Below are 22,857 nucleotides of genomic sequence, written 5' to 3'. Positions count from 1 at the left end.
TAAAAATAAATATCTATATATTTTTATATATGTATATATTTACTTTCATTTTTTAGCTCATCCGTCGACTAGTGATTCTCAACTAGGGGTCCTGGGACCACTAGAGGGCCTCAGCAAACTTTCAAGAAGGGGCAAGATGACTTTAAAATATTTTAAACTCATGAAAATGTAAATAACTTGATTATTAACGTTACCCAAAAACGCTAAAACTGAAAATAGCCAACATGTCAACTTGCATCATTTGTATTGTTGTATTTTTATAACTACTAGTAAGCTATTAACGGAATGCAATATGTGTCATTTAAATGTATTTTCTTTTATTATCATTGTTGATCATTCAAATGTGCACTGAAAATGCACCTTTATTAAAATGAAAGTTTGATTAAACGTCTGTGGCTCTACGGAACGCCCCTCTCCTCCCACTCGCTGATATTATGATGAGAGCGTGAGAGGCTCCATGCACGGGCGAGCGCGTGCGGTGACCGTCACTGTTCAGCGTGCAGCAGCGTTATCAATACGGAAACCTGGACTGCTTCCTCAGAAAGGTGGGTATTACGCACCGCCTGCTTCATTCTCAGTAATATTCCCAGTGTTTGAATAGCTCAGTGATATTTCACACCAAACTAAAACAGAAAGTTTGCGTGTTTACTTCGTCTGGGGCATTGTAATTTTTCCCACGGTTTATTATAATAAACCGCAGCAGCCATGCATTGCATACAAATGTGCAGTGCAGAAGATCGGCAGCTAAGTGTTTCACTTACTCAGCATGAGTGGTGTTAATGTATGGTGCTCATTTTATGTCTCTATTGACGGATATAAAGGGTGAAACTATAGCTCTTATTGAAAGCAGGTTGTATCTGATGATGAAGGAGATGGGATAGAGATTATTTGTGTTCCGCAGGAAAAGAGATCCAAATAAGGAATAGAATAGGATTCACTCAAAATGTGGAGATAGAAGGACAGTGAAACGACACTCCACGAGTTCAATCCATCGCATTGTTGTTGGCTTGAAAAAATGCAACGGGACAGTTTAGTCAGATTTTATTTGTACAGCAGTGCGGTGTATGCGGCAGATATACAGTAGATCAACTATGCAGTTGAACGGTTTTTGGTAGATTTGTGATGGTGCACAGATAAAAGCTTTTCACTCTCAGCATGATCTTTTTTTGATGCTCTAAGCCATCCAGATTTAAATATCTACAATAATATTCTATTCAGTTTCTAAACTCTGTAGACATGTATTGCTTTAACCTTTTTTTTTTCTTCTTAAAATGGTTTGTTGAACTTGTATAGTCTACCAACTCCAGTGGTCTACCAGCTAACTTTATCATGGTATGTCAGATCAACCTCAGTCTCACAGGCTGGTAGTTCATCTATCATCTCTAGACCATAAATGACCAGCACAATCAATCTAGAAACCGAGCGGTTTATCAGAAATATATTGTTGGTAACTTACCTTCCAGTTTGCATATAATAAACAGGCCAACAGTAAACGCATAATGATGCTGAATCCTCTTCATTATGCACCATTTTTTAAATTGTGTTGTTTGTCCCATTTTTGCTGATGTATTTTACTTCTCATAATAAACTCTCCACCACACAGGCAATAACTAACCAAAATTCTAAACCCCCTGGAAGAATTATTAAAAACAACAACAATTCTAATAATTTAAACTGAAGACAAATTAGTATTCCTAAATTTAGAATTCTGAAATTTTAAAACCGAAGGTTGTTCTTATTCTTTTAAAATTAGTTAGCCTGGTTAAATTAATTTATAGGAATTGAAAACCAGGTGTATAAGCTTAACATAATTTTTAAACTTAATAACATAGTTTTCCTGTTTTAAAATAGCAGGTTTTTCTAAAGTCATTAATACGGGGCAAAATATTATAACTATAAGTAGTTCTGTTCTGTTCCTTAATAGCATAATGTGATTGTAATGCAACTGAAGCACACTGACAAGAGGATTGTACACTGGCAAAAAAATAAAGAATAGTTTGCACCTTATAACTCACATCACCTGTGAAAAATGTGTATCTGTGTTTACAGATGTTTTAGCTCAACACCTGTGCCAGACATACGTGATGTTATCATCGTCCTCGGGCACAGGAGATATATAGTATTTCACCAAGAGGAAGTGAACAACATTACAGTCTTAAGTAGGTGAGAGACTGCAACATTTGTGAGAAGTTCCTGCCAGCATCTTTGGAAGCCGTCTCCTTACAAAGATAATGAATAATTTGTGTCGCCTGCTTAATATTTGATAAGCTTTGTGTAGACTCATGTTACTGTCTTGTGTGGTGAACAGGTGCCCAAAAGATTGCTGGTGAAATGCCGTTTAAATGAGTTGTCTTGTGAATGACAAACTCATTCATTTGATATTGCTGATCTTATAGGATCATGTTATATATATATAGATTTATAGTATAGGCCACGAGACCTCAGGATTTTGAAGTATTTTTTACAGCTCTGTAAGCACTGATAAAGCCATAAATGTTTTTACATAGGTTTGTCAAGTTAGTAAAAGGCTTTTTGTAGCACTGCAATTATGCCAAGACATGATTTGACTGCTAATAACATGCTATTATTCATTTCTCCTAGTGTCATTTGCTGCCACTTCTCATTTCACTGCTATTGAAACACTTGTTAACCAAAAATTAAGCTTTTAGATTTGTCATCGTATGCACTTAGGCACGTTCTTTGTTTTGCATATCACTCAAATTGGATAAAAACAGGCAGGAATTGGTAAGAGAGCGAGGGCAGGCGTTTGACAGCAGATGGAATGAAGACAGAGGAAGTGCTCTCAGTGAGATTAAAATCGCAGGCTTTCTATTCATGGCTCCTTAGTCACTCACATCCATAGGACTGAGTGGATTACCATATTAATTGTATCCTCTGTTTTTTAACATGAGGTTATTTGTACCCTGGCCTAGTTATGAGATCATGTATTGTGTTGTCTTTATCAGTTTCACAGATGACTTTTAATAATTCTGCAGATCAGTGTAGAACATTGATGCGGTATTATTTACAACTTGTAGCCATTTACCATTATAAATATGTCACAACATTATTCATGTCCAGTGTCCACTAATAAATTAAGTGGTTCATTTATTTGCTTAAAAACAAAGCATGCATTCTGCATTATTTAATGATTCATCAAGCCCTCAAATTTGATTGGTTGAGTGGCGTTTTAAGAGAGCTGAAATACAGTCAATCCTACAGCAGTTTTAAGTCTATTTTCTTGTATTTATATTACTGTTGTAGTTTTGAATAACCTTGTTTTTCTGTTGTCATTTGTTGGATTTAAAAACATAAATTTAGTCAAATCTTTCCAAAGTTTTTAATACATTTTAAAATGTTTTTAAAAAGGCGTATTTCTTTTTGTAAATTGAAGTTTAAAGTGCAACAGAAAAGAAAGATTGTCAAAGTACATTCAAAACTACATTAATATAAATAAAAGAAAATACACAGCCAGGGAGGTATGCTATAGTAATACATACATTTTTTAATTCGAGGGGACATTAGTAAAACCACATCAAATATTTTCCAAACGCAGAGAAAAAGTGAGGTAAATATTTTTATGAATTTTCTCAGATCTTTCCAGGTTTCCTTACATGAGTGCAGTGCCAAAATACATGAAACAATGTTTTGTAAAATGTATCTCGAAAAGAACAGTTCAAGTCTATTCTTTTTCAAATTAACAAGAAATTGAAAAGTAGGTAAATTTCTTTGTTTACCAGCAATTCGTTGTAAAGTCCATATGGCCTCAACTTTCAATTGGATTTGCTTTATTCAGTCAATTGTTTTGTTACAAGATTCCGATTATTCAGGAATTAAAAATGTGAGTGAGTCATTGAATCATTAACTCAGCTGATTAGTGAAAAAACGCTGAAGAAAGAAACACCATTGGTGTGTTTCTGTACATAGACAGCTACACAACATACACAAAGTATCTGGCATTATTGTTTCTAAAATGCCTGTAAATCTGAACTTAACTTTTTACCTTTTTTGTAAAGTAATATCACACTCATTATCATGCTGTTGGTCTGAATGTCTGCATGTTATTGGTTACCTGCAGCCTCAGACAATGATTGAGGCGCCCTTGAAAGATCATACACCACATCCACTCCCATCCAAACCATTTCAGTCTCATACCATGTTGCTTAGCAACTTTCATCTAACCCTATACATATACTTTCCTTCCACCCAATTGACTGCAGCGTGGCTTTGAGTGGCACTTGAAATGTGCGCGAGTTAGCGATTTGCTTTGTTAGCGCTACAAATTTCAAGGTCTGTGTGCACAAAGCAACACGCTAATGCAAACAAAAAGTTGAACAGACCGTCTCTGCTTTCAGATTGTGTTGTGCCGACAGATTTTTCTTTCCACCTCTTGCTGCTTTGACAGATTGTGGACCAGCTGGCTTGAGGTCAGTGTTGAGATGATGTTTGCCCGATGAGAGTTCATAGTTTGAGTGCAGATCATATTTAGACAGAACGTGACAATGATATATCAGGGCTTCAATGTTATGCATTTAATTTATTTGCCATGTAACACATAGCTGGGACACTCCGTGTGATGGATCTTCAGATAATGCGTTAATATTGTGTTTTTCAGATCGCTGTGAACTATTCACTTTTCAAGAGAGTGTGAAGTCCAAGTGTGTGTGTGTGTGTGTGTGTGTTTGTGTGTGAATGTGTACGGCTTGGCTTGCTTTATAAAGGCTGTGCCTGCTGGTGTTGCTCAACACTGAGATTTGGGGTCCTCCATCATTAGGGAAGCACTTGAAGTGTCTGGATTATCATAGAGCCGTTTTTAGGTGTGGTTGAATAGTTTACATCCCCTGACAAAATTATCAGGCACCAGTCAAATAACTGAGAGGTCTGAAACAGTTGTCTCTGTCTGCATTGCAAGTGGGACGCCTATAGTCTCTACTGGTTAGGATAATATTGATGAATTGCTGGCTGGTAAGATTTCCAATGCTCAAAAATATCAGTAGAAAGCCAGATAATGTCCAGTCAGAAAATGACCAATGCATTTTTCATTAAGGTTACGCATATTTCCTTCAACCATAAAACACAACACAATGTAGTTTGATTCAAAATAGAGTTAAACCTGATCTAACGTGTATTAACATTGAACAGATGCATTTTCATCAACTAAGATAGGAAATTAATAAATACTGAAACAATTGTACTGCTCATTGTTAGTTAATGTTAGTTCATGTGTTAATCAACATTAATTAATGGGACCTTACTTTAAAATGTTAGCATTCTTATAATTGTTTATCATTTCTTCTTCTTATTTTTTGGAATTTAGAACTTTTTTTTTTTTGCTCTTATGACACATCAACCCTTATGTGTCACATCCTGAGCTGTTCACTTAGGTGTCAAAATTCAGTATCCCAGATCTCAGTCTGGTCCATTTTTATGTTTATTACCTACAAAATAAATCCCTGCATGCCTTATGGGCTTTGTCAGTCATTCGACATCAAAAGCCGCCCCATTATGCACTGCTTTGTATCCCAAGTGTGAAACTCATTATCATTGCCCCATCTGTCCTTCTAGAACATCCATGCTGCACACAAAGGCTTTTTTCTGGCTTGGGCTGCGGTTGATGCTGTGCATGCACGGCGTGCCGCGTACCCCTCCCTCTGTGGCTGTCTGTTGTCCTGGTCAGCAAATGCCAGGGCCTGCGAGGGCCAGACCCGGAGACTTTGACTCATCTATACAAAGCTGTGCACTAGAACATCTTCCAGACATAATGGGCTTCTGTATTCCATGATGTAATATCATTTGTTATTTTAAACGTCACTCTGTATCAGATAGTACAGCGCTGACTGGTTTACAGGGGAAGATAGCTCTCAGTAGCCACTAGCCAGTGTGCTACAGTATAAGTGTTCGGTAGTGGTACGGAAATGTTTAATGAGTAATAAATCCAGGTGATTGTGAGCGGAATATATAATAATTGTTCATTTTAGTAATTGTTAGTCTTTGCTAACGAACAGTTTGAAACAGTCATGTAAAAAATGGAAAGTATTAGTATTATAGCATCACGCTGCTTTATTATCACTCTAACATTTGAGCTTTTTTTGTAATAGTCATAGAATATGTAGTAAATTATTACTTTGTATAGTATGTTATTGGTTTCAGTTTGGCGTCTTAAAGGTATAGTTTACCCAAAAATTAAATTGTCATCATTTACTCACCCTTTAGTTGTTCCAAAACTGTATGAGTGTCTTTCTTCTGTTGAACATAAAATAATTTGGATATGATATAATTTGATATAAAGTTTAGCAACATTATTCAAAATATATTTTATGTGTGTGTGTTCACCAGAAGAAAGAAATGAATACAGTTTTGAACAACCTGAGGATGGGTAAATTATGACAGAATTTTTATTTTTGGGTGAAATATCCCCAGTTTGCATGACTTTTTGTTTTTCTAATTTTTTTAATTTTTGTTTTAAATTAGTAATTTTTTTAAAGTTAATTGTTTAAAATGTGATAACTTAAATTAACTGTCCTTATATTAACTTAAATGTTAATTTACTGTTACTTTCGATTAATTTTAATATGTCCTCGCTGAATAAAATTATTAATTTCTTAAATAAATATATTACTGACCTCAAACTTTTAAACAGTGTATATCACTTAATATAACTTGTATACAATATTGTGTACTTGTGTATATATATTTAATTTGAAATATTACATATGCCCAAGATAAAAGATAAACTAAAAATAATTATAAAGTTTCCCGTATTTACACTATTTTAATGTTATGTATTTATTTTCTTTAAATTAATTTACATGTCGTGGGAGTAAAGTGCTTGTTGTCCTAAAGTATTGACCACATCACATGAAAACCATCACACACTCATAATAATAATAATAAATCAAATTACTCATTACACACACACTTAATAATCTAACTAACTACTCATATTAATATAGGAATTAACTATAATAAGAAAAAGCAAGTTACTAATATTAGGACCAGAATAAATGTAAATAAAACTGGCAAACAGTTAAACAAGGAAACTATACTGTAATTAAATCCCTGTACATGTTGGGAAAAGGACAAATAGAAGTAAACTGCAAAACTATTTTTTTTTTCTGTTCATAGGTCTATTTAAAATGCATTATTTAAACATCTGAGTATTTCTGAAATCGAAAAAACTTTGATATGCATTATTGGTGTGCCCGAAAGCAAATAGGAGTTCAGAATAGTAAATAAAACAAAATAAGCTTACAAATCTTTGACTATTAGCATTAAGCCTCAGCATTAATATTATCTACACCTGTATTTGTTTCGTTGCAGTTATTAGTTCCCTTTTCAGTTGTTCATCACCTTTCCTATTATTCCGGTTTCTCTGAAAGTAATGTCATGCTCGGAAAAAAAGACACGTGTAGATGGCTGGTGGCTGAGGCAAATACCACAGTTGAATACATTTCCTTTTATGATGCCGTTGTTGAAATGTGTTGTGAGTATGAGAGTCTAGGCCTCCGTCCAGTGTGTCTGCTGAAGATGTTTACAGTACTGATGGGCTATTCTCAATTAAACACCCACGGTTGTTCTTCTTCAGCGCTACTCTCGAGCCATGTTTGGAGCTGTTTGCTGTGATCCTGGTGAGCTTTACTCTCTCTCTGTCCCCCTTTGCCATTTGTTAACAAAGCAGAAGTCAAACTGTGTTATGTAAGAGCCCCCTCCCCTCCAGCCCCCTCGCTTCGGCTACAGCAGGCCCCTTGTAGATCTCCTTTGTGTATTAAAGCTGGACACTTTAAGCTGTCATGGAAATAAAATGAGGCAATCCACAGAGATTCTTGGGTGGAATATCACAGCTCTTTTTCTTGTGTCACCCCCTTTATTATTTTAAGAGGACTGGCATAATGGAATGGAAAACAGTGCGGGATGTACATGATGACCTTTAGCTGTGCTTCAGAATCTAATGCTGGGACTTATTAATTTTCTGGATATTGTGATGGTTGGAGAGTTCCCACAGATTTTATTTGAAAAGTCTTTTATTTAGCCAATAGTTCTGGCATCAAAATCCAGAATATCTGGTTGAATTTCACAGGGTTTTGCCAAGATCTTAAAAGGCTTTCAGCAGCATTATTGATTTGTGAGGAATAGAAGTTCACAAGACAATAATGCGCACAGAAATAAACTGGTTGAAGGGAGGGAATTTAGCAAAGAATGCTCACCAAAGGGACCCTTTATTTTTCATAAGTTGTCTACACTGAAAGAAATAACCCAAACATGTACTTTATGTAATAATGTCTGAATTAATTGTTTTTTTTAGTCAAAAATGTTAGCAATATTAAAATGTATATCATATATATATATATATATATATATATATATATATATATATATATATATATATATATATATATATATATATATACAGTGTATATATATATATATATATATATATATATGTGTGTGTGTGTGTGTGTATATATATAACTTCAAATAGTTACCACATTACAGTGTGTTATAAATTATATTCTAAATTAAAAACAGACTGTGGCTGAAAATTGGGGAGAGTATGTTACGTGATTATTGCAATTTAGGAGAAAAGCCCATAAATGCGTGTTAGTAGGATGAGGTATTTTATTTTATCATTATTTCATCTGTGGTTGCCAGATGATAAGATGGAACATAAAATGGAAACACTAATGAGCATAACTGATAACAAAAAATACATTTATGGCTAATCAGTGTAATGTATAAAATTACTTTATAAAGTGTCCCGTTAAGTGTCCATTATCTATTACAGGTATTTAATAAAAAAAATTTTTTTTTTTTACACAGAAGGAAGCTGTTAAACAAATTAACAGATTTTTACCCTAACATTTAAAAAATCTTTTACTGTTTAAAATTATTTATATTTTGATAGATATCTTTACAGTCTCTGTAAAGATAGTTTCATTTTTGTAAAAAAAAAAAAATTATCTTAATAAATAAAACATTAATGTTTTGTATTGGACTTTCAGTGAGCTAAAACATTCAGAAATGTAAGAGACTCTGTGGAGACATTTATTTATTGAACTACTAAGTGTCCTTGCAGGACTCCCCTTTTCTCACCAGTAGTTACAAGAGCCAAAGCTGTGGACCTGAGAGTTACAGCTTGGCCTTGAGTGAGATCTGAGCTAGTGTTTTGGTTCTGAAACAAAGACTTAGGCCCATGTCTGACATGAGCCTTTCAGCAGTTGCTCTGTTTTACAGCTTTGCCGAGAAGGCCAGTTGGACTGAGTACAGCAGTTACCAGGCACAATGCAACAAGTTTCCAGCAATTTGTCTGTTCACACGATTTGCATGTTTGAACACAAATCTGTTGCATGACATTACAAAAAAATACAGCTGATTAAAGATATCTGATATAATGTACAGTTATGGGGAGATGAGCATGATTTTGGACTTAAGAGAGGCCATTTGTTGTGCTCATGGCTGGATTGGAAAAATAAGAAGTTTTTATTGTTACTGTTTATTATTTATTGTTTTGTTGTGTCATTCTTGGTCAGGACACTTTTTAAAGATTAATTTCCTAGGATATTTCTAGCATGCCTTTTAAATCTGGATAACTATACTGGATCTATTTTATTTTTAGCCGACTGGATGGAGACTGTAATCATCATAAGTGTTTTTAATACACTAGAGTGGCCTGAACTGTCAGTGTTCATGCCTTTGACCTTGATATGACCACCCAGGTCACTGTTTACTGTGAGAAAGTTGTGTCTAGTCCAACTTGGCCCATGTCCTATTCTGATACCCCTCAAATCAAACAGTCAACAGTCCATACTTTATCATATTAGTATGACAAACGTCCAGATTTATAACATATTTGGTCTATTATCTTACAGTTATCTTAATATAGTTCATAGCCTCATGAGGTGCGTGGCATGCCAGACAGGGATGGAGAGGTGGATGGAAAGCAGGATGCTGTAATTCGTTCATCACATGCTAAGTAGGTGCTACATTCCCAGGTGGCAGGTGCTGACAGGTCCATCTTGGTAGTTGAAAGAGGCAAAGCATTGTTAAGGTTCAGTTCTTTGATGAGAATAGAACATGATAGTCTGGATTTGTATGATAGGCCCCAACAAAGGACATTTAAAAGGGCACCCTCAATGTTTGGGTGTTTGTTAGGTCTTTAAACCAAGTTAAGCTCAACTGAAGTTCTCTGAAGGTGAAGGTCCTTACAGGTAGGTCATGTCTGTATGATATTAACAAGATTAATATGTAGAAATAAATCCGTTTCAAATATGAGTATTGACTATTATGGCTTTGGAACACCTCAAAAGTTTAAGTTAAATCAGGATTATTAGCATATTTTCTACAGTGCAGCATGTGGAGCAATTCAGAGTATTAAGGATCCTCAAACCGTGTGACTCTTTACTGATGGATTGATGCATGCAGCTGTTTTTGTTGGAACTGTTTTTAAATTTACAATGGAAAATGATTCCCACTTATCCAATTCAGTATGCTATATAAACATTTAAAATAAACAACATATTTGTGTATTATTGAATTACAAAATCGCTGTTACGCAACTATTCAACAACTCCAAATTTAGGACGATATCCATTTTCAGATGGATAAATCCAGTGCTAATAGTCTTTTCTGTAAACATCGGAGAGAGTTTTCTATTTAGGCTATATTTTTTATATATAGGCCTACCATATGATTGAATTAAGCTATAGGCTTAAATTATCTAAGTTTAATTATTTGGCTAATTAACTGGTTCTGATTTCCTATAGACAGCAACTGTAGACTAAAATACGTCAGTGAGACCTTGCATAGAGACAGATGGTTAATGTTTACATTGGGATCCATTAGAAATGTTACAAGAATATCTGCAATTATCCAGGACTTCAGCAATATTTTGTATGTATAAAGAAAGCTCTCGTTTGGTGAATAGTTATAAGTATCTAAAATACTAATTATTGTCTGTCTTGGCAGACACTTTCATCCAAAGTGGCTTACTCATTTGTTACAGGGATATCCATTGGCAGCTACTGAAACATATACATTTTCATTGACCCATATTTTCTTACTCAGCCAATGTTCTGTAACGGGTCACTTTGTATCTTGTTTCAGTGTGAACCACAGCTATAGGTGTGACACATCAGTTAGTTAGTCTCCTCATGCATCAGAACCCTCACACTTACCATATTAGTAGGATTGTTTGTAACATTATTTCACATTCCAGCCAATCAGGTTGTTTTTAAATATTTATATTCAGAGCCATTGAGATCAGGCCTAAATAGACAAAGCAAGTCAAGCTATCTTTGTGATGACTGTTTAATTGTCACTAGTGTTGGGTCAGTTTTCAAATCTCATATCGTCAGCCCGTCAGATCAACGATACACGATATTATCGTGCATGGGTGGATCAAGAGGGAGACTCTTTGTTCTTGTCATAGCATAACTATTTGGTGTTTTAAACCACGCAGGTGCACGCGAGAGAGCCTGTGGAAACAACAATAATCAAAATAATATACTTTCAAACACACTGATAAACTAACGTTAAATATAAAAATACTGTATTTAAAACAGCAAGTTCACATATAGTCGGATGCAACTGTCATATCGCACGTCCTGTGACAAATCTGCCGCATCTGCGCACGGAAGTTATCAGTCGAAATGTTCTGCAAAATCAATAGTATAATAACGGTGAAATTCAGTAGTAGCTATATTTAATTTAAAGTCCAACAGTTTAACACTAATATTAGACATAAACAGGTAAGTTCATATATTTGTAGTAAAGTTGAATTGAACTGATGCATCAGTCATACGAGACAAGAATGAGATGCATCCTCATATAACTGTGGCATTAAACTCAGTTAGTGAGGGCTCGTTTAAAATATTGCACATATATAGTTCTTTCAGATTATTTGTTAAAGTGGAATAAAATACCTTATATCTGCAGATGATGTATGTCTGTTTGTGGATGGAGACTCATTCACCGACTATAGGCTCTAATCCTCTTTTGCGTGCGTGTGTGTGTGTGTGTGAAATGCAGTGCTGAAGTGAAATAGCTGGGCAGTTTGATAGCTGAGTTATAATAGCCCGCCCATAAAAATAAAAATAATAATTATTATTATTTAATACATTAATAGGAGAATAAGCCTAATATTGTCTATTGACAGAGACATCTGCTATCGTCGATATCTTTGACTATCGTTGATATACGATACTATCGTCTATAGGCACAACCCTAATTGTAATACTTTTTGCTAGGGCTGTGCCGAAGGACAATATATATCATGATAACATTTCTCAAATTGTGAAATAAGATGTTGGTGATATTGCCCACTCCCATTTTTTTGCACTAGCTTTTTTGCATTTGTAAACATGCTAAGGAACATACCATGGAGGTGTTGTTGTTGACTTGCTGAAATCTTGTCGGCCAGCCACTCAATATTCTTTGTTCTCTTTTCTAATGACATGCTGAGCAACGTTGTTCCCTTTCTCAGCATCTCTCCTTTTGCTCATTTTCATTTGCAGGGCTCTCCAGCAGAGGGCACAGGGATATTTGATGCAGCCCCTGGTAAGCGTGCAGCACTTTCAATATCTCCATCATTTTCTTGACAGGCCTGGCTGGCCTTTATTTACAGTTCTATGTGCATGAATGAAACATGCAAAACAAAACAATTGCAACACAGATAAAGAAAACAACATAAATAATATTAAAACGGCAAAAGGCAATTTAAACACCTGTTTTAACTGAATTCAAGTTTTAAATCTGTTCATATATGTCTCATAGTAGTACACTATATGATATTGTTTAAGCCTGTTTTAAAACATGAATGCATATAAGGCCTTAACAATAGCTGTGTAATGTATTGATGCAGGAGGCTCATGAGTAAGCAATCACAAACAGACTCTCTCTGTCTTTCTCTCTGGCTTGAGTCATTGTTGAATCAGTATTCTCTCTGCCAGGCCCCCTATTTCCTTCCGTTCATCCATCTTTTCTTGATATTTGTGCCAGCCTTCGGAGAACACTGTGATTACAATCTTCCTAGAACTTTAAAAGCCCCAGGGTCTCTATATGAGCATTATCAGAGCTGTTGTTCTCAATAAAGACTAACAAATAACTCCGTAAAACTAATGCAGTGCTTCTCAAGGAGTGGGTCATGACCCAAAATGTCACAGATGAGGTTGAAAAATGATAAATGCATTTATAATAGCTCTCTTTAGTTTCTTTTGCTGTTCTCTACATCTCACACCTATAGTTGTATATGTTTTGCAGCACGTCCACCCTGTCGGCGCACTGTATCTGCTGTGCGAGTAACTCCTTTGAGGACCATGAAGAGCTCCCCTGATCTCATGCCTACTGGTAAGAGCAGCATTTGTAGGATTTGGGGGTCTAATGTAATATCAAATGTGACCTTGGACCACAAAACCATTCATAAGTGTCAATTTTTGGAAACTGAGATACATCTGAAAGCTGAATAAAAAAGTTTTCCATTGATGTATGGTTTGTTAGGAAAGAAGAATGTCTGGCTGACTACAAGTATTCAAAAAATGTAAATAAATCGCCTTTAAAGTTATTTGCAACGCATGTAACTAATAAAAAATTAAGTTTTTATATATTTACGGTAGGAAAATTACAACATGTCTTCATGGAAACATGTACTTAATATCTTAACGATTTTTGGCATTAGAATAAAACCAATAATTTTGACCAATGTATATTGTTGGCTACGTATGACTGCTTTTGTGGTCCAGGGTAACAAGTGAGTAATATTAAACTTTATTTAGTGCTTTTAAAAGATAAAATCAGTTTCTTTACTTATGTTTTTGCAGAGCTGGACCCTAGCCGTGTTTGCAAGGGCAAGGGTGCTGTTACTTTGAGGGCTACACTAGTGCACATTGATGATGAGGACGGCACAAGCCAAGAGCTTTCCAAGAACGCTGCCAAAAGTGAGTTGGAAAGGCAGGATTTGTCAATAGGAGAGTGTTCTGAATATATTGGACAAAGATGGACAGTGCCAGACTAATTGTTGTGTGCTGTCATTATGTTACTGAGGATATGATTGTAGCTGCAGATAACATGCACTAAAAAGTGCTTTATTTTGTTCTGTACCCCCATTAACTGGAAAGATCTCTGTTTACAGGAATGGTGCTTTCTTGAATTTCCTTTTTTCCTATTAATGAAAAGGTTCATGTTATTTTGACAGTGAATGTGCATAGTGTGGTTAGTTGCTAAATTGCACAGTAAATTATAGAGACAAATTTGTATTTTTTGTGGAACATATACAGTATTGTCTGACAGTCAACTTCATTGCTCAAATAACTTTCAGTGAATGTTCATATTTGCAGGGGATAATCAAAGACGTCTTTTGTTCACACCCACTTTGAGCTGTGGAAATGGAAACCTTCAGTGTGGACGTTTTCAACATCTCCATGTTGGGACTATCCTGGCTAACTGCCAGCACTTGGGAGAGATGCCTTAATTGTTGTTGTGCCTCAATAAAAAGGCCATTGGAACAAACACTTCTTACAGTGGGTTCAATGGTCCCCTTGTTCTTCTGACAAAGTTCAGAGAATCGTTTTTTTCCAGTCATGAATTAGCATTTCAGTGGATACTCAGTCTTTCTGTGGGGTTCAGTTCTGACAGATTCTGGCTGGTGATTCGTTTAACGGAGGATTAAGGAATTCATTAAACATAAATTGTGGTTAGTTCTGGAAACAAACAGGTTTGCTGCCAAGTGGAGGCAGCTTTATTTCACAGTTATGCCTTTTTAGGTTTTAAAGTGCCTTGGAGATTGGCTGATCCTTTGAGAATCCCAAGTGTTTGGATTTGTTACAGGTGGATGGCTTGGTGCGGTCAATGGAGATGCCACAGAAACAAGTCTGACTGAGAGAAGTGTAAACAACACCGGAGCTGATTTAAATTCAACTCAAGTCGATGAGACACCAACAAAGGTGAGTCACCATGTCTGAACCCCGTTCCTTTTTAGCAGTGCTTTGCTTTCTTGCAAACGTGCCAATTAGAGATTGATATCAGTGCTAATTAAACAGCTCGATCCTAAGATCTCTGGAGAGACTGAGGAACTCCTCAATTTTAAAATCATTTAAAATGAGAGCAGTGAATGAATGTTTTCTGTATTTTATAAGCAAGATAACATTTCTTTTTGCATTATCATCTATAATGGTATAGATCCAAGGTGATCAATTATATATCCCTAAAGGCACTCTAGGGAACTAGTGGAGAAGGTCATTGAAAAAGTAATGTAATTTCTGACTATTAACTAACTTTTAACTAGTGATTTGTTGCAAGTGTTGGTATTGTTACCTACTGTAAAACTATAAGGTTTAAAAATAATACAATTGTTATTAGAAAAAAACTGAAATGAAAAAGTCAAGTTGAATAAGTTGAAGTACTAAAATGACTAAAACTTAAAAATAAATGAAAGCTGAGTAGAACACTGACAAAAGCACATAACAAAATTCCTAAAACTTAAATTAAAGGGATAGTTCACCCAAAACTGAAAATGTAAGCATTTATGCACCCTCAGATTATTCCAAAACTGTATGAATTTCTTGCTTCTGTTAAACATAAAATACATTATTTTGAAGAATGCTGGTAACCAAACAGTTGCTGGTAGCCATTGACTTGTATAGTGTTTTTTTCATGCTATGGGAGTCGATGGCTACCACCAACTGACTGGAGATCTATATCTTTAAAATGAAAACTGACAATGTAAAATATTTTAATTTGAGTAACGTTTTGTAATTTATATAAATGAGTAGCCTTCTATAATATTATAAAAATAAAACTTGCTAAGCAATAAAGAAATATTAAATCTTATTAGAATGAATACTCCTGGTGTTGATGACCTCCTCAAGACAGAAGACAAATAATTAGTAAATAATTAGACAAATAAGTAATCACATACTTTAAGTGCTATCTTATGCAATTTGTCATTGTCTTTATCAGCATCGCAGAGGAATCTTTGCAACAATTGTTTGCTTGAAAGAGAAGTGTAGTGAAGCAAATTTCATGCAAATTTCCCCCATAAGGAATTCTGGGAAATACAAACTCGCCTGTATTTCACAACCACTAGAGTGTGTGTTTTTGTATGTTCTCCTCAGGTGGACTCACCTGTAAGTGAGAGTGAGTCTCAGCTCTCGTCCTGCCTTGATCTGCCGAGTGCTGTTACCTCATCAGCCAAAGTGTCCTCTTCATACCCCCCCACCAGCAGCGTCAACCCGACAATCGTCTTGCTGCAGTACAGCAGAGGTAAATACCAACCTCTCAATACTTCAGGATGGATCAAAACTAAAATTATCATGTGCATTAAAAAGCTAAATGCTTTCACGATGTAGAAAGAGAAATGAGAATGTTCTGACCCTTGTGATTAGTTTATCTCAAGTTATGTTTGAGGTAAAACATTAAGATAGTAGTGACTGTTTTATGGTTATGGGAGTGGAGATTAAACATTTGGTATAAAATGTACACATTTTTACTTTTAGTTACAGTATTCAACAACTGTTAAAATGAATGAGGAGAAGCATTGTGAGAATAACAGAAAGTCGTTTGATTCCAACAGGATTCAATTACAAAGTACATCTGTCAAATACTAAATATATAAGACTGTACGAGCTGTAGCAATTATTTATTCATTTAAACATTAAATCATTCAGTGATGCTTTTAATGATTTTGTCCTATATGTCAGCTGAAAGTGTGTATTTTATCTTGTGTTCTGGACGCTTATGATACGAGTTTGTGCTTCAGAAGCTGTGGCGGAGCAGGGCAGTGGTCCTAATCAGAGCCCTGCCGTCAGCCAGAATAAATCTTCCTCTGAGACTCCAGCAGACATGGAAGAAAAGAGAATAAGACTGTCTGAACATTCAGCTATCTCAGCACCCAGAGTCCCAGTGCGGGTAAAAACAGCAACCTTTAGTTCTCAAGACTTGTGCAGGCTTTGAATTCATAACTATATCCAGAATCATGTATAAATACATCACCATCTGTACAATTTTGTTTTCTAGAACACAGAGCTGTCAAAGGACTGGTACAGAAACATGTTCAAGCAGATTCACAAAGTCCCTGGTAAAGATGCTCCTCGGGAATCACATACAATCAGCACTTTTATTTCATCTTTTTGTGTGTCTTAATCTGAAGGTCACATTTCAGTCATGTATCTATGTGTGTAGTCATCTTTGTCGGCGTGTGTTGTGTTTTGTCTTTCACTCACCTTACTCAGAGACTGTCGAGGAAAATCCATATCGTCCCACCTACATATTTCCAGAGAGCAATGACAGGCCACTGAAAACCAGAGGTACCTTAGTTATATGATAGTTATAATCTGATATTTATTAACATTTCTCCATGTCACACTTTCCCGTCTGTCATTTAGCATCACATTTATCTCTATGTATGAGTTGGGTACTTTTATATACAGTATACAAAACCAAAATAGGAAGGATATACACTGTTGTTCAAAAGTTTGGAGTCTGTAAGATTTTGTTAATTGTTTTGAAAGGCTGCCTTTGTTCGATCAAAAAACACTGTAAAAATAGTAATATTGTGAAATACTATTAGATTAACTGTTTTCTAGGTGAATGCATTGTGAAACGTAATTTATTTCTGTGATTTCTGTTAAACATTTGAAATTTGAATTTGAACGTTATAAATGTCTTCAGGGTCAATTTCTATCAATTTAGTGCATCCTTTCTGAATAAAAGCATTAGGTATTATATTCAACTAGCATTTCTTTCCCAAAGTTTGCTGAGAATAGCTGCAGTAAATATAATGTGTTAATGTGCCACATTGTTGGCTCCATCCTGTGTCCATTCTTTCACAAATCCCAATGTGCAATATATGCTGATATATACATACACAGTGTCAAGAAATTGATCGTCCTAAAGAGGCATCCTAGTGCTCAAGGTGAGCCTGGGGTAATAGAGCTATTTTCAACACACCGAGAAAACCACATCACCTTGTATTTAAAACTCATAGATTGATTACCTCCATTTTAAAAGCTTTCATACCTCTGTGATGTGTTTCGTGGCTGTGCTTTTAGAGAACCATTCTGCTAAATTATTAAAGCAGTCACAACACATCTAATGGACTTTGTGTATCCATTGGATTCTTTCAAATGCACTGTTAGCAATGCCATTCCAATGCTGGTCTCAAGTATTTGTAAAATAATCATCATCCGAATGCCTCCTTGCATTAGTTTGCGGTGAAAATGTCTTATTTGTATTGTAACCAACCAATAAGCTAATGGAATATTCCAGCATGAGGAAAACACACTGCTGTGGTTCTAGTGCCATCTACTGGTCGGATTAGTCTGAGGAAATAAAGTGGCCTTGTCTTGGAGCTGCTGTTTAGTTGATAATGGACTGCTATGTATGTCCCACTAATCCTTGTAATTTTCACCTAGAATATATTCGATGTTTAGAATACCTCCCGGAGATGCTGTTTTAGAGCACAGGCTACACTAAGTACAGCACAATATTAGAACAGGTTACAAACTACCTTAGGAATGCATTTAAAATGTGAAATAAAAACATTGCAATTTCTCAAAATATGTCAGCTGTATTAACATTTATTTGTATCTAATAAGTATTTTCGGACTCTTTCAGATGACAGGCCATCATATGGCGGTGAGGATGGTAAGTGTTTTCATTTTAATCCGAGAGGGAAAATATTAACTACACTGTGAATTCTTAGTTAAAGGAAAGCTGTGTTTCAGTGCGGACAGTCCCTCGCTCCAAGAGTGCTGTAGACATGGGGAGCTCCAGAGGACAGCTGCCTGTACCAACACGCACATCTTCCCTAAAACCTCAGAGGTGAGTCGTGACATGAAACAAATATTATGATTAATGAAGCAGATTCTAGCACATTCATCAACTGATATCTTGAAACTGTGTGTGAATTCTTGTACCATGCCAGTGTTGCTCAAGACAGAGATGATGACATTTCTTCACAAAACCTCAATATGTGAAACACTGTATTTCAGCATTTGTCATGCTGCCTTAACAAGCATGTGTTGGTTTAGGAGATGTTGCTGTTTGCTGTTAAAATTCATAATAGACACCCGTTTATTAAGTAATCTGTGTTCACTAGCAGAAAAGTCATTACCATAATGTATCTTTACCTTGTATCTTTTTAGTTTATTTTAGGTTTTATATATAAACACACACATAAAAAAATCTAAATCTAAATTAAGATTTTAAATTAAAATTAAAAGTTAAATTAAAATTAAAAGATTTGCATAAGAAAATCTGAAATGTGTTAATTATTTAAATATGGATTTTTAATTAAAAAAAAAATATATATATTTTTTCCCCCATATTCTTCGATGTATAGAATGTCAGAAAGAACAGCATTTATTTTAAATACAAATGTTTTGTTATATTCCAGTTGAGGTAATATTACAAAAGATTTTAATGCATTACATTTATTAAAATAAAAGTGTTAATTTCTTTAAGAGAAATCTACTGATGCCAAACTTTTGAATGGCAGTGCACTATAATGTTAATTTATAGCAAAAAAATTTTTGCACATAAATTATTGTAATGATAATATAATTTAGAGGAAACTTAAATGTGTTGCTGCACACATGTTGGTGTAGACTGGTTAGATGAATAAAGTGCTTTTACATAAATGTATGCTGCGTTTTTAAAACATAAGCTGCATGTATGGGAACGTGCAGCCCAAACTTGCCCTTGTTGGTTGCCATGGTGACTCTTCACCTCCCTCACTGTATCACTCATCTCTCCCCCCATGCATCCCTGCAGGAATGAGTGGGAGCCCCCTGACAAGAAAGTAGACACCAGGAAGTACCGCGCCGAGCCCAAGAGCATATTTGAGTACGAGCCAGGAAAATCTTCAGTGCTGAAGCTGGACAGAGCGGTATGATGCTCTTTATACATGCATGTTTGGTTGCTGGTGTTGCTGGTGCAGACCTGTGCATGCTGTTTGACGCTGCAAGAGCTGGTTTCTGCCTGTTTCACTTACAAGGACTGCGCACTCACAGCTGTGTGTCTCTTGGTAGTCTTATTAAGTGACTTCGGTAGGTGATTTGTCCTGGCGAGCCTTTTCATGTTGTGATACGCAGCATATATATCTTATGTGTTAATGCACACAGTAATGTTAGAATATAGGAAGTAGGAGGAGCCTGTACTCAGCTATAAATAGCTCATTAATAAGTGACACTTGTAGTTTCCAGACCCAGTGAAGAATAGAGGCTCCTTCAGGGGCTTGTGCTGTATATATCTGTAGACTGTTTTTTTTCCATGGAAGGTTTATTACTATGACATTCAGTGATTCAATCTTGTAAGCGTGACTCATTCTGGGTGCTGCTGCTATTACATAATGTCTTTCTGATGACATACCGCTGTAATAGGTTTATTGTAGAAGTAAAGCAAAGCGTGTTGGATCCTCGTCAGTGAAACAACTGAAGCAGAGAAAGTGCGAGGTGCATTAGGTCTTTCATTTTTTTCTCATTGTTAGGGAAGTAATTAAAATGGCTCTGGGTCAGGTCCTATCTAGGGCAGAAGATAATGTGCTGCCTGTGTCTATTCATCTGATTTAGCTCTGCAGAAGTAATACCTCTTTACTGTGAAAATTTAGTGTCCTGAATATTTGTACTGTTTTTAAGTGATATGTACTCTACCATTCAAAAGTTTGGGATTGGTACATTTTTTTAAATGTTTTTTAAAGAAGGTTCTTATGCTTATTCATTTGATCATATAGTAAAAACAGTAAATATCTATAATATTCTTCTATTTATTTTCTTATTTAAAGTAATTTATTCCTACATTGACATTACGGTACTTCAGGCTTCAGAGTCACATGATCCTCATTCCTTCAAAAGGAAATCTTGTGTAACATCATTGATCAATTGAATGTGTATTAGGTGAATAATAATAATAAAAAATTACTGAACCCAAACTTTTAAATGATAGTTTAAATTAACATTATTATTGCATTATATTAGTAAATTATAGCAAATATTTTTTTACAAACATCATTGAACAAATATTGATATTCATAGCAGAAGTCTGAAATTGTGCATTTTGAGTGAATATGTGAAAGATTCCACCCTAGCTCTAATGGATCCCTTTCCATCATCAGGACTTTATGACATCTTTATTTCCTATTTCCTGTTCCTTTGACTGCTGAGATCAACCAGATGTTCTTGCAATAAGCCATCAAGCTGGAAACATATCCAGTTTTTCTTTCTTCCACTCTCTCAGCCTAGAACCTTTCTTACTGTCTGAGATCATGACATTAAGAGAAACTTCATGTAACCACCATTCAGTCTCATTGTCTTTGTATTCTGAATCTTTCTCTCTTTCTCTCATTCTCTCTCTCTCTCTCTCTCTCTCTCTCTCTCTCTTTCTCTCTGTCTATGTCCTCCTTTCCTTGTTGCCATATTTCTGTAGACTCAAGACATAAGTCCAGAAGATGTAGATTTAGAGAATGAGCCTTGGTACAGGTTCTTTTCTGAGATGGAGTTTGGCAAAGCGGTAAGTTGGCAGTATTAAAGTGACCCATTTTTATATATAAAAAAAAAACTGCATGACATCCCTTTTTTTCGTACAGGACCCTAAATATTTTTGTCTGTCTATGGCTACATTCACGCTGCAGGCCATAGTGCTCAATTCAGATTTTTCCTCAGATCTGATTCTTTGTATATCTGTTCACATTTTTGTTGTAAATGTGGCCAATATATGATTTCCAGTGTGAACAGAGCATGGTTCTGAACTGAATTGTATGCGCAAAAGAACAAAACAAACAGGGCTGCTAGGTTTTCAAAACAAAATCCTCCCAGCTGTTTCTCAAAACTAGTCCAAAACATAGTTGAAAAACAACCCACAGCAACAGTGAAAATGTAGGCCAGTTCTGTGGGAATCACTTTACTTGTGCAGATACAGAAGTAAAAACGGAGGAAAGAAGCCAGCAAAATTATGCAGAGGAAATATGAAAAAAAGACAAGGATGTGACAAAAGAGAGAAGAGTTTTAAAAGAAACTTTTATGATATGAGTGAGATTTGCTTGGATATAGAGTTGTCACCGTAATACTTACACGCTCTGACACATCACTCTACTTTCACTATACTTTTCACTACTGTTTTGATTTTTTTAAGTATGTAAAATCTTTGAATCTTTCTTCAATAAGCGCAGAATCGTGATGAAGGTTGATCTAGAGCAGGGAAACTCAAATCTGGCTTGTGAGATCCACTTTCCTGCAGAGTTTAGCTCAAACCCTGATCAAACTCGCCCAATCTTTGATTTTCTAATGATCCTGAAGCCATTGATTTGCATGCTCAGGTGTGTTTGATTAGGGTTAGGGCTTAACATCTTGCAGGAAAGTGGATCTCGCTGCCAGATTTGAGTATCACTGATCTAAAGTGATATAAAAGTCAAATGAATTCTGATATGACTGTTCAGACCGCAGCTGCATTTCAAAACATCTAACCTGTATCGTATTTAGTAACATATATGAAAGTGGCACAAATCAGAAATTGAAAAGATCAGATTACATATGGTTTATGCTGATCACACTGTCATGAGAAAAACAGATTAGTCAAAAATCGGATTTGGGCCGCATTTGCCTGCAGTGTGAACATTAGAAGCACTTACGTCACTTCCTGTCTGCACTGACCATTCATCTATATGTTCCTTATCCAGCCCATTGTAACTGATTGCATAGCAGTGCAAAAACAACGCAAAAGTAGTAGTGAAAGAGTTCTTCTGTATGTGCTTCACAGGCTGCATCAGGAATAAAAAAGGTTAACGGTTCAGTCAAACATGGCAAACACCACCGCTCAGTTTCCCAGTATGCTTCTTGTTTTTTTTCTAAATCTTGAATTTTTTTTTAACCATCT

The 22,857-nt window shown here is 35.5% G+C and overlaps 1 protein-coding gene across 5 annotated transcripts in view; it reads left to right on the top strand.

Moving 5' to 3' along the window:
• Positions 1–443: 443 nt before the first annotated feature.
• sorbs1 (sorbin and SH3 domain containing 1) overlaps positions 444–22,857 on the top strand; it is a 44,680-nt gene continuing 22,266 nt past the window's right edge. Inside the window, exons 1-13 of one of the 5 annotated variants that reach the window (XM_026224022.1) lie at positions 444–545; positions 12,510–12,552; positions 13,255–13,341; positions 13,812–13,928; positions 14,818–14,933; positions 16,104–16,251; positions 16,748–16,896; positions 17,005–17,065; positions 17,220–17,294; positions 18,604–18,633; positions 18,714–18,810; positions 19,762–19,876; positions 21,412–21,495. In XM_026224022.1, coding sequence (XP_026079807.1) covers positions 13,311–13,341; positions 13,812–13,928; positions 14,818–14,933; positions 16,104–16,251; positions 16,748–16,896; positions 17,005–17,065; positions 17,220–17,294; positions 18,604–18,633; positions 18,714–18,810; positions 19,762–19,876; positions 21,412–21,495 — 1,023 coding nt within the window. In that variant the 5' untranslated portion in view covers positions 444–545; positions 12,510–12,552; positions 13,255–13,310. Of the gene's footprint in view, positions 546–10,047; positions 10,206–12,509; positions 12,553–13,254; positions 13,342–13,811; positions 13,929–14,817; positions 14,934–16,103; positions 16,252–16,747; positions 16,897–17,004; positions 17,066–17,219; positions 17,295–18,603; positions 18,634–18,713; positions 18,811–19,761; positions 19,877–21,411; positions 21,496–22,857 lie in introns of those variants that run through there. The other 4 variants (XM_026224023.1, XM_026224021.1, XM_026224024.1 and 1 more) reach the window with 4 other exon arrangements.

Source organism: Carassius auratus, chromosome 38 (assembly GCF_003368295.1).
Source record: "Carassius auratus strain Wakin chromosome 38, ASM336829v1, whole genome shotgun sequence".
NCBI lineage: Eukaryota > Metazoa > Chordata > Actinopteri > Cypriniformes > Cyprinidae > Carassius > Carassius auratus.
Note: the sequence above shows the minus strand (reverse complement) of the source record. Positions and strands in the feature narration are given on the sequence as shown.